The sequence below is a fragment of the Chlorella variabilis genome, assembly GCF_000147415.1.
Source record: "Chlorella variabilis unplaced genomic scaffold CHLNCscaffold_37, whole genome shotgun sequence".
NCBI lineage: Eukaryota > Viridiplantae > Chlorophyta > Trebouxiophyceae > Chlorellales > Chlorellaceae > Chlorella > Chlorella variabilis.
The window spans coordinates 150605-162416 of NW_005435051.1; the positions used below are offsets into that span (position 1 = coordinate 150605).

The following is an 11812-nucleotide window of genomic DNA, read 5'->3' on the forward strand; positions in this document are numbered from 1 at the left end:
AGGCAGCCCGGCTTACCATCCGTGTCGAATGCAGTGCCCGTTGCCAGCTTGATCATGACATCTGCCTGTAACTGAGAGATAACACCTTCTGCCTTCCACAGGTCTATTGCCAAAGCCAGAAACTTGCTGAAATCAATGCCTGCTTTGCCCAGCTCGCCCTTCAGCCGCGACCGCTCGGAGCGGCTGCCGGCGGCGGCGCACCGCTCAGTGAAGAAGTCCTTGAACTCCTCCCAGAACACGATGGAATGGCAAAAGAACTTGATCTCGTGGGAGTAGCCTGACTGAACGGCGATGGCGACGCGCGCCTGTGGATGTGCTTCACAAAACCTTTCCCACGAGTTGAAGCGCGACTTCAGCTGCTTAGCTTGGTTAGCTGCACCGCTCAATAGCGGCGTTGGACCTAGAGCCTTGCTGCCGGACTGGGCACCATGCTCATGTGTGCTCATGGGGGTTGAGTTCGTTGGAAAAGCGTATTACGGTTGCTGGGATGCCAACAGAACAAACGGGAGGGAGAATGATGCATGATTGAGGATGATGTCCCCAATGACCCTCCAGGTGGGGGGCCATCATGCCCATCATGGGGCACATCCTTACCGGGAGGCCTACCTGCTCAGCCGGCCGACCACGAACCCTTGCAACTCGGTTCAGGTGCGCGTGCCGCTCCAGCACTGGTTGTGTGGCATGTTGCGAAACAAGCGCCGACAGGGGTTCATCTGATGCGTGGATGGGCATGGTTGCCGCCGCCATGGTTCACCTCACCAACCTGGCTCAAAAGTAGCCTCCCTCGCCCGCCTCTGTGCTGCAGCAGCCATGGCGGACAAGGTGACCACCAATGCCCTGGAGCTGGCTGAGCGCTCGGTGGTGCTTGCGCGCAACCTCACCAGCAAGGACGCGGGTGTTGAGCCCGATGGCAAAGGCTTTGGTGGCAAGGGCGTGGTAGCTGGGCAGCTGTTCGGGGGGCGCATGTTTACGAGGTAACGAGGGGGTGCAGGCATCTTCATTAGCCACTCCAGTAGGCAGCTTGAGCAGGCCATGCCTTCCTGCTGCGATGGCTTGCAAGCAGCTCCGATATTGGTGGCATTGCATGATACTGATCGCTCAATCTGGACTTGTGCAGTGAATTCAAGCGTGCGGCCGGCCTGGCCTTCACCTTTGTTGGCAAGGTGGGTGCTGGACTGGCCCTGACTCATAGTCTGGTATAGTCGCCCCGCGGCGTAGGCCACTCTCCAAGGGCATGTGCCACAGCTGCATCCCCGCTGCTGCGCGCCTCAGGCTGTGCTGCCAGCGCCGTCACCTGCAGTTTGGCGTGGGCATCACCCTGGAGAAGGGCCGCGGCTTTGTGATTGCCAAGACCGCGGTGGGGCTGCCCGCTGCCGCAGCAGGAGCGCTGCATGGGTCCAGCAGCGCGGGAGACATGCCCCTGGGCCCAGGCGCACCATGATGTGAGGACCACCTCACCACAGCGCTGCTCCCCCTACCCCACCCCTGCAGGCCGGCTGGTCTGCGCCACTGTTCGTGACCATATCCGGCGCGGGTGTGGGCGCCACCGTGGGCTTCACTGAGATCGAGTCTTGCATCGTGCTGGCCTCCCCCGCATCCGTAGAGCGCTTCACGAAGGCCAGCCGGGAGTTTGGGTCTGAGGTTGGGGCGGCAGCAGGCACAGGTGCGGGGCTGCAGCGCGTGTGCGCCTGGCTGCCTCAGCGCCTGGCATGACCGCTGCAGGGCGGGCGCTGGGTGCAGAGCCAGTGTTACCGCCGGTACCGCCTCCTGCCAGCCCGCACACTGGCCTCATGCCATCCTGCCGCAGTGGCAGCCCACACCAGCACCCCTTCCGTCACTTCCGACTTTGGATCCGACTTCTCGTACTCGATATCCAGTGGCGCCATCATCGACTTCAGCTATCAGGGTACGTCCCACAGCGGGCTGCTTGGCTGCTTGGTTCCCACAACACAGATGCCCGCCACCGCGACGGGGCTGCTGGGAACCAGGCAGCCAAGGCGTCCGCCATCAGCCGTCGGCAGACAGCACTCATGGGCAGCGTGCATGCAGCGGGGACGCACGGCTGGCAGGGGGCTCGCTGTGCAACGAAGGCGGACGCCCCGCAGCAGCATCTCTATTGGCAGGCTTGGACAAGCCCCAATTTGCTTCGGAGCGGTGGTCCCCACCCGCTCACGCCTGTGACCCATGCCGGCTCGTGTGGTGCTCCTCCACCCACCGCCCGCAGGCATGAAGCACGCGGTGGATGAGGAGACCAACCACAGCCTGTACGGCGCACAGGCCACACCCGAGGTGCGCCTGCCCCGCCCCGCAGCGGGAGCGGCGTGCCTGCTCAGCAGCGGCCGCTCGCACGGGCGCATCGTGTCTGCCAGCGTGCAGGCTGGGCTGGTCGCGGTCGGGTGACCCTTGCATGCCCTCTGCACTCAAGTGCAGGCAATTCTGGGGGGCTCGGTGCCGCCCCCTCCGGCCTTCGAGGCTCTGTACACCTTCCTGGCTTCTTCCGTGGTACGTCGGCGTGCCACCCGCCCGCCTCGCTCTCGCCCGCTGCACGGCCAAGCATGCGCCTTGGAGGCCGCTCCCCGCGCTTCTGATCCCTCTCCTTATCTCCCCGCCCCTCTGCTTCCTGCAGTAAAGCTGCAGGCGGTGCAAGCGGTGATGTGAAACCGCCACAGCAACGACACAGCCCAGTTTGAATGTCCTGGCTCTTGAAGCAGGCATTGGAGCCCCTTCTTCATACATCCACCGGTTTGTATTGTTTCCTATCTTTAATCATGCTACTTGTAGCTGTGTGGCGCCTGGGAGGAAGGTACAACAGAAGATGTAGCAAACAATGCAGACTGGAGGAAAGGTGTAAAAAATACATGGGGCCTGGATGTGCAAATGCAATGGAAAGTACCGTTGGGGGATAAACGGCGGCCACACTATGCTGTTGAACCAACCAACGTTGGTGCATGCGCCAGCCATGCCGGGTCCGCCTCACCAGGCGTGCTGGTCGCCCATCGGCGCCGGCAGGTGGCGCTGGCGGCCGCCCTTGGCGACGCGCCGGCCGCTGCCTGGGTGCGCTGCGTCTGCCGCGGCCGCCGCCTCCTCCCTGGCCGCCTCGGCCTCTCCAGGAACCTCTGGCTCCCAGGTCGTCACACTGCCGTCAAACGACACAGTGGCCAGCAGCGGCAGGTAGGGGTGCCAGCTGCAGTCACGCACACACCTGCAGACATGGTGTGGGCAGGGGCGGCAGGGGACTTTGCAGCCGGCGCTCAGCAAAATGTGGGTCGCATTGCCAGGGCGTGCGTGCTCTTCATGCTTGTTTGCATTCCTCTGGTGCAGGCAGGCATGCACGTGTGGGGCTGTGCTCACTCGCGGTGGTACCCGCCAAGCTTGGCCACCGCCTGTGCGGTGATGGCGTCTGCAGGCGGACAACCGAGGAGACGCCAGGCAGGCAGAAGGAAAACGACGGTCAGGAGGACTGTTGCGATGCGCAGAAGCAACAACTCAACCTGCGCCAACAGCACAAACACCCCCTCTCTCTCTCCTTCCACACCAACAAAACACCAACAAAACACTGGCAACCCCTCCCTCAGCCCTCCCTCAGCCTGCGAAACCCCTCTCTCAGCACGCTCACCATACACGTGCACCCTGCCGTCAAAGCTGCCCGTGTAAATGTAGCGCTGGCCGGTGGTGGCGGCTGGGGACCAGTATGACCTGCAGGGCAGCCGGCAGTGTACGGCGGTAAAGGTGATGTGCAGGGGGCGAACCGCCTGGCCAGCCCAGCACTGCGGCGCCAGCGCGCCCCGACCTGGCGACCCCTCGCCCCACAACGTCCTTCCCATCCCACCCACACGCTAGCACCGGCAACAAGCCAGCTACAGGCTAACAGCTGGCTGCAAGCTGGCTTCCAGCGCGCGCTCGCCTGATGAGGGTGGACAGCACGGTGTGGCCGCGGTACGTCTGTACCGCGGCGCAGTGCGGGTGCTGCACCACGCGCCCCCGCCCCGGGAAGTCCATCCAGCGGTAATCCCAGTGGAAGGAAGGGGCGTCCCGGCTCAGCCGCCGCGCCTCCTTCTCGCCGGCCATCATGCTGCGGGACAAGGCGCAGGAGGGGAAGGGGCAAGGCGGTGAATTTGTGAGGTGGGACATGCTGGGCCGGGTGTTTGCGTGCAGGGACGGCGTACTACACGCACGCGCTTCATAGCCACCGTGGCAGCCCAGCCCAGCCTCGGCGGCGGCCTCGGCGGCAGCCCATCGCTGCCGTCGGAAGCCCAGCGCCCAGGGGCGTGGCACCTCACCGCGTGTCCCACAGCTTGATGGACTGGTCCTTTGAATTGGAGATGACGTAGCGGCCGTCGCCCTGCTCGCCAGCGCAGAACATCAAACACAGGTTTTGTACCAAACCCAGTTGGTCGGACCACGCAGGCTGTGCCCGATCGTGGAGCGCGCTGTAGCACCTGCACACCCGCAGCCACCCCAGCCCAGGCAGCCGCCCCACCTTTGAGTCTAGGTGGGTCACCCCCTCGGTGTGCCCCACAAACACGCCCGCGGGGCGGGAACGCCGCCCGCTGGCGTCCAGCGTGCGCCTGTCCCACACCTGCAGCCAGGGAGGCCACAGGGCATGGGCCAGGTCAGCCAGGTGAGCACAGCAGCCGGGGCGCACCAGAACGCGGCAGAGAGAACAAATTCTGCCAGCCTCCCACGTTCATCTGTCCCTGCGGCCAGCTGGAGAGACACCCCCACCCGCAACGCAGGCCACACCTTGACAAAGGTGTCGTCTGAGCCTGAGAAAATGAGGTTGGGCGAGTCGCGCTCGGCATACGCCACAGCGTTCACTGCAGGAAAAGCAGGCAGCGAATGTGAGGGATGGCTGTTGCGATGCTGCACACGTGTAAGGAGCCAACAGGGGACTGATCCAACAAAGGCGCCTCCAAATCCAGGAGCAGTGCGAAGCACGCAAGCTCTTGCATCCCTGCTCTCACCGTCGTCCTCGTGCCCGCCTGCTGATGCGACTGTCTTGAACTGCAGGCTGGCACCAGAGGCAAGGCAGTTGAGCTGCTGTAGCGTGGTTTTCTTTGATCTCAAACCCTCCTTTTGCTCTGTTACTTACCAATTTCAACCACCGCCACGTACCGCCAGCGGCAGTGGCAGCAGCAGCGGCGGCGGCAGCAGCAGCAGCAGCAGCAGCAGCAGCAGCAGCAGCAGCAGCAGCAGCGAGAACATCGAAGAACGCCCTGCCAGCAGCTGCGGCAGCCTCCCTGCGCTGCACCTGCATCATGTCAAAGATGCGCAGCCCCGGGTCGGACGTCCCCGCCACAATCTCCCGGCTGTCGGCGCTCCACTGGATGCTCCAGATGCCCAGGCGCTGCTGGCGCTGGCCTGCGGGGGGTCGGGATGGCAGCTGAGGTCGGCAAGGGCCAGAACTCAGCAGGAGGGCGCAGCGTCAGTGCAGCTGGCATGCCCTCGCGAGTCTGGTAACAACCCTTGAGGCTGCCACAGCCCCAGCAGCGACATCACAAGCACCACCCCGCCCCATGCCACCACACACATACACGCGCAGGCATGCACAGCCTGCGTTCACCGGACAGGAAGTCGAGCGTTTCGTGGATGTCGGTCACATTGGCCACCGACTCCACGCCGCCGCTGCCGCCGATGGTGACCTGCGGCCAGGGGAGCGCCAGCAGGCTACAAATTGGGTGAAACATGCATGCCTGGGTGATGGCAGCATGGCGGTGAAGCGCGGTGGTGGTGGTGGTGGTGGTGGTGCCAGGGTACAAGCGGGCGCCCAGGCGAAGCGTGTGTGCTATGCTTTGGCAGGGCGGCGTGCCGCCCAACTCGCCAGGTGGACCTCCGGGGTGATGGAGGAGTAGAGCAGGAAGCGGTTGTCGGAGCTGAGGGCGGTGTCTGCACGGGGGGGTGGCGGCAGGAATGGGCAGCACGCAAAGGAGGCAACAGGTGTGAACACAAAGGGTTGGTGTGGGTGGGGAGGCAGCAGCGAGCAGTGGTGCACATAACACCTGGCGCCGGCAGGCCTAATGGCACACCCCACCCGTGACTGTCCACTGCAGGCCCCGCGCGTGGATGTCTTTAACCAGGCGCCAGCCGTAGTGCACCTGCACAACCAGATTAATCGGATTCATTGATTCCTGGTGGTGCGCAGCGCAAGGCTGTGCTGGCGCCATGTGTCGCTCGAGGGTTTCAAGCAAGGCCCCACGCAGCGGCGGCAGCAGCACAGGAAAACCCCTGCGACAGCAGCAGGCGCCGCCGCACCTCGTACAGCCGGATCTTGCGCTCGTGCTGAAACGCGGCGATGAAGATGTTCCCATCGGCGGTGAACTGGCCGATGTAGCCGCGGCTGGTCCGTCGGTCCACCACCCGCGTGGGGGTGCTGGGCAGGCGGTGGAAGGCCGCAAAGTGGGCGCACTGCGGGACGCGGCAGCGGCGGGGCAATCGGGGTGATGTGTGTGGGCTTGGGTACAGTGTTTGGCAAGGGGAGGGCGCTGCAGTGATCGACGGCGCAGACGGGCACGCAGGGCCGCGGAATGAAGCCTTCTTCTCTGCTGAAGGTGGCACGCAGCAGGCATGCTGTAGAAGCATGGGGCCAGCTGTGGCAGCCACCTGCCCGTCACACCAGCCCACCTGCTCTGGCAGCATGCAACCGCCGCCGCTGCCCTGCCTGGCTTCACGCAGAAGCAGCGCGTGGGCGGGGTTCAGGCGGCGGCGGGACTGGGGGCCTGCGTGCCGCGCCTCGCCGGCCCCCAAGCTGCCGCTGGCGGGCGGCGGGTGGCGCCGGCTGGGGCTCCTGGCATCGGTGACGGCGCCGCCGCTGCTGCCGCCGGTGTCGCCGCCGCCGCTGCCGCCCGCGCCCAGGCTGTTGGCGCTGGGGCCGCGCGCCAGCGGGTGCGGCATCCCTCGCGAGCTGGCTGCTGCAGAGCGCATGCTGCAGCAAGCAGGCAGCAGGCAGGGCAGGGCAGGGGTGGGCGGCGGGGCAGGCAGGCACACCGGCAGGCGCCAGGCACAGCGCGGGGAGCAGGAGCAGAACATGTGTGGTGGTGGCTGCAGCCTGCCACACGGCAAGCCTCACCTCAGCTCTGCAGCCAGCTCGTGCTGCATGGCAGGAGGCACGAAATCTCGGAGCAGCGGGAAGCGCGCCAGCTGGCTCCTGTAGGCGTCGGCTGCGGCCGAGGGGTCCGAGGTGAGGCCATACACATCCTCCTCCCCATCGGAGCCGCTCCACAGGGCCGCCGCCTCCTCCTCCTCCACCACATACTCCTCCTCCCCACTGGAGCTGCCTTCAGCTGAGCCCTCCGGGGATGTGTGTGCCTCCTCCTCTGCGCACACGCGGGCAGCGGGGTGCGCGAGCGCCGAGGGATGGAGCAACCCACGGCAGCAGCTGCGGACCAGCAGCATGCCACCACAACCGGGGCAGGCGAGGGCAGCAAGCGCGTGGCGCACCAGCGTCGTGGAAAGCTTCGCCAAGGGAATCGTCGGGGGCAGGCTCCTCATCCTGCGGGTCAGTACATTGCACCTGGCACTGGTTGGGCGGCGGGTCGTGGCGGCGGTCTCTACTGGTGCGGCACCGTCAATTGCGCTGGCGGTGGTTCATGTGGCAGCCCAGTGGGAATGCCCGACAGCTCCAAGTGCAGGGCACAGCTCCAAGTGCAGGGCGCTCTGTCGAACGCAGCCAGGGTTTTTGGCCTCTCACCCCGGCCCGCTGGCGCCCCTCCTCCACCCTTCCAGCTGCACTGCTGCGGCGCGTGACTGTCATTCTGTCCCTCTGCTGCCCACTGGTGCTCAGCAGGTCCCCGCCATGTCTGTAAGAACCAGTGGGGGCGCTCAAGCAGCCAAGCTCAAGCAAGGGCTCGACACCTACGCACGTCTCGTTGAGCGGCGCCAGACGCTTTGGCTGTGGGCAGGACGTCCCCCATGGCACTGCTGACAGGGCGCCGACGTGCGGCAGGCCACAGTGCAGGAACGGTTGCATGGAGAGCGAGTCAGATTACAACTGGCTGCAAGCCAAAGAACCAAAGCACGAAACAGAAACAACAAACACCTTGCTGAGTCATTTGGGAATCATAGAATGGGGTGAGCGCGGGTAAGCGAGAGTACGTGATGAAGGGGTGACGGGTGGGCTTGGAAAATCACACGAGCTCCGCGTGGGGACAATCTTGCAAATGGTAGCAAACGTTGAACTAAAAGCAGTGATGAGCAGTAGTGGTAGGAGGGTATCGAACCATGCCGGCAAGCGGGCGTCACGGGTCGGTCCAGTGCGCAAAGGTGGGCAGAGGAAGCGTCAAGTACAAGTCCCGAACGCATTGCTGGGCATTTGAATGTGGATGAAGCCAGGGAAGCCCCATTCGATCAAGGTGTGAGGTCCCTCAGCTGCTTTCCACTCCAGCATGTAAAGAAAAACCAGGGCGGTGCTTACCATAGGCAGCGCCCCGAGAAAAACGGCACGTAGGCAGCGCCACGCACTCACGGTGCGGCATTGAGGCTTCGGCCTCAGCGGGCCTCAGTCGGTGTCATCAAGGGCAAAGGCGCTGCTGGTGACGGTGGAGGGCCTGGGGCCTGGCGAGCTCCACACATACGCGCCCACTGCTTCCCCAATGTCGCGGCCCACATTGACCGCTCGCCGATAGTGCACACCCGCATAGATGCGGCTGACCATGCCCTCTTCCACCGCCTGCAGTAACAGGGCAGTGGGGAGGCGCAGGCGTTGAGGCTGCGCAAAGTGCAAAGTGTGCAGCATCCCATGCGCAGCAGAGAGCGGTGTAGCGAAGTGGTGGGCCCCACAGCACTGTACAGCAGGGCGGCAGGCACTTGGTGAGGCAGGGAAGCCAGCAAGCCAGGCGTACCTCTGTGAAGGAGTTGTACTGGCGGTTGGGCAGTGTGGGGTCCGTCCAGATGGGCCACTCCGAGCCGACTATGAATTGCTGCGGGCAGGGCAGAGCGCGGGGAGCAGGGCGCCGCCACACCGGGCAGGTGGGCAGGCAGCAGGGAGCGGGCAGGCAGGGGCGCGGTAAACACCGTGCCTGGCACGCGTGCAGCAAGGAAGCGGCCCGGCGCAGGGCCAGCAGCGGGCCGCACCTTGTTGTCGGTCCCCCAATAGTTCCGCAGAATGCGGCCAGCCGCGCCGCCTGCACACGAGTGGCCCGACGGGTGCTCGGGGTGGGCAGGCGTGGGGGCCAGGATTGGCGCCCAGGTTGCATCAGGGCTGCCCACAGCTGCCAGAGCTCTGCAGCACGGCACACGGCGCAGGGCAAACGGGGGGGAAGGAGGAGGTCATGGCATGCATAGCGCGATCACATGCACACAGCAGCGCTGCCGCCGTTTTCATCATCTATTCCCCGCCCAGCCTGCCCCGCTGGGGCCGCCCTGCTCAGCTGTGCCTGCCAGCGTGCACCGCTCAGCCCGGGCCTGCCTGCCCAGCCCGCGCACGCCGCACGGCCCACCCGCGCCAGCGGCCGCCTTGCCTGATGGCGGTGATGGGGCGCCAGAAGTCGAAGCCGTACTTGGAGCGCCAGCACACCACCGAGGCATCAAACATGGCGGCGTTCAGACGGTACAGCAGGTCGGCGGCGGCGTAGGGCGAGGTGTCCAGCGGCAGCAGGCTGGCCGCCACATCAGACCACTGGCCCGCGGAAGAGGACGTGCCTGCGGGGGCGTGGGAGGGTATGGGTGGGTGAAGTGTGATAGGCGAGGGCGGCAGGTCGGCAGCAACGCCAGCAGGCCAGCAGGTCAGCAGCGCCAGCTGGGTCGCCGCGCTTGCCTGCGCCGTTGAACCAGAACTGGGCGGTCTCCACAGTGAAGGCGGTGACGCCCTGGTATCCCACGCCCCCCACTTGCTTCACCTCCTCCAGCTCAGCTGCAAAGGCTGTGCCGTTGATGTCCAGAGGCCCGCCCCGCTCAAACTGCAGGGAGGGGAGGAGGCAGGGGCCAGGGTGCGAAAGGTCGGCGGGCGGCAGCCGGCGGCGCATCCAGCATGCGTCCCGCATCACACGGCAGCCGGCAGCGCAGCAGCGGGCGCCCCAAGGCAGCAGCTCTGGGACTCGACACAGGCAGCGCTGCGGCGGGCGTGCAGCGGGGCGTGCCTGCTCGGGGCCAGGGATGATGAGCGGGCGGGTGTGGGAGAGCTGGGGCAGCAGGGAGAAGGTCTGGGTGGGTGAGGTGAACCTGTAGACTCCGGCGGGCTCGGAGCCATTCGGTGGGAAATACCTGCAACATAAAAAAACGCTCTAATGAAAAAGAAAAAAAGTCAATCAATAACTCTTGAGGAACAAAGTTTAGAAAAACTTACCAGTCCGCCCAGGAGGACAGCCCATCTGTCAGGCTGCAGGCGGGACGGAAGGGGCACACAGCAGGGCAGCTGAGCTGGGGAGGCCGGCGCGGGCGGCTGGCCCATGCCCCGCACAGCGGCGCCCGCACACTGTGGCAGCGCCGCGCTTTCCACAGCGCTGGCCCTGTGTGGATGGATGGCGCAGCCCCAGCCAGCCCCTGCACCCCCACCTCTGCGCCACGATCCTCTGCGCGATGTTGGCCGCCCTGGCCGCCACGGTGGCGCGCTGCGCGGCGGTCAGCCCCGCGGTGTAGCCGCGCATGACGGCGTCAAAGGTGGCGCTTTGCAGGGGGAAGAAGCGGGTGAGGACGCCGTGGCCCGCGTACGCCGCCGCCGCCACCTGCACGTCGGGCCGCGCGAAGCGCTGCACGGCGGTGCGCTGCGCCAGCGCCACCAGTGCCATGAACTTGGAGCCCAGCTGCAGGCCGGTGCTGGTGGAGCGGATGGCGAGCTGGGCAAGCTGGTTGAAGTGGATGATGACCGTCATGTTGGCGGGCGGCGCGTTCTTCCACGGCTGCTTGCCGTCGGGCTTGGCCAGCAGGCGGCGGGGGCCTGTGTGAGGCAGTGGGGCGGCGGCTCAGGAGGGGCGGCGGCGGCGGGGGTGCGCAAGGCCGCTGGGGCGGCGGGGTGGCACAGTCGGCGAGGTGGGTGGGTGGGTAACGGGGCGGCGCCGCCGCCGGCTTCCCGGGCCCTTTGGCAGATGACGCATGCGAAGGACGACGAAAGAGGCCATGCCTGACTCGCGGGCATGATGGAAGCTGAGCGAAAGGGGATGCAATGGCTCGCCCCCGCCCGCCATCCTCACCTCCATGTGGGGCGGCTGAAGCAGGCACTGTCGAGCCCAGCAGCAGGAGCAGCGCCAGAGCTGCACAAGCCACAGCTCTCGCTGCACCGCTCATGGTTCAGTCCTTGTCCTGCATGTCGATACACTGCCTGCAAATCGGACGTGCAAACGAGGGAGGGGCAGCGAACAGGGTGTAATTAAAGGTGGGATGTGTTGCCCACTGATGTGGCACCCTCCCGATTGGGCAACCCCCGCCCCCGCTCGCTCCTGGCAGCCCGCGCGGCGCTCCCCTCCCATACGTGAACTGACCCCATAGAGCCATGTTTGAGGGTTGAGCGGGGCGGAGCGGGGCTGCTTGCACACGTGATGGCATGCACGCTTCAACGCTCCCGCTGTCATCTCACCTCTCTAGCGTCAGAAATACAACTCTTACAAGCCAACCAACACGAACAGAGAGACCGAACAACAGAAATGAACAGGAAATATGAAGCCGCCACAGGCGGCAGCACCTTTCAGCGGAGACGGCAAAGCGTACAAGGCACACTTCTTCAATGGTTCTTGCAATTGCCACCCTTACCGGTTATACAGCCACAGTGCCGCCCACACCGCGCACCATTCTTCTTGCAGCTGCAGTTCCGGGTGCAGGCGCCGCGGCAGCCGCAGCGCACGGCTGCCTTGCCGCCGCCGGGCTGCGCCGCCATCGCCACATT

General features: G+C 65.5%; 3 protein-coding genes across 3 annotated transcripts; 1 reads left to right on the top strand and 2 right to left on the bottom strand.

Moving 5' to 3' along the window:
- Nucleotides 1-805: 805 nt before the first annotated feature.
- Nucleotides 806-2864, top strand: CHLNCDRAFT_59380 (hypothetical protein). Its single transcript, XM_005842923.1, has 8 exons — nucleotides 806-974; nucleotides 1118-1163; nucleotides 1301-1357; nucleotides 1492-1663; nucleotides 1808-1906; nucleotides 2225-2289; nucleotides 2431-2502; nucleotides 2627-2864. Exons 1-8 carry the CDS (start codon nucleotides 811-813, stop codon nucleotides 2627-2629), a joined length of 678 nt encoding a protein of 225 aa, XP_005842985.1. The 5' UTR covers nucleotides 806-810; the 3' UTR covers nucleotides 2630-2864.
- Nucleotides 2865-3079: 215 nt separating this feature from the next.
- Nucleotides 3080-6579, bottom strand: CHLNCDRAFT_37629 (hypothetical protein; the record flags this gene model as incomplete). Its single annotated transcript, XM_005842955.1, has 12 exons — nucleotides 3080-3202; nucleotides 3352-3400; nucleotides 3617-3696; nucleotides 3905-4072; nucleotides 4281-4342; nucleotides 4481-4579; nucleotides 4744-4863; nucleotides 5252-5361; nucleotides 5564-5642; nucleotides 5831-5886; nucleotides 6032-6095; nucleotides 6253-6579. Coding segments are annotated over 12 exons (1335 nt in total), but the record flags the coding sequence as incomplete, so codon positions are not given.
- Nucleotides 6580-8494: 1915 nt separating this feature from the next.
- On the bottom strand, nucleotides 8495-10206 carry CHLNCDRAFT_141692 (hypothetical protein; the record flags this gene model as incomplete). The annotated part of the gene is made up of 6 exons (XM_005842956.1): nucleotides 8495-8665; nucleotides 8838-8915; nucleotides 9070-9217; nucleotides 9435-9636; nucleotides 9704-9893; nucleotides 10198-10206. 6 exons carry the CDS (start codon nucleotides 10204-10206, stop codon nucleotides 8495-8497), a joined length of 798 nt encoding a protein of 265 aa, XP_005843018.1.
- Nucleotides 10207-11812: the final 1606 nt, after the last annotated feature.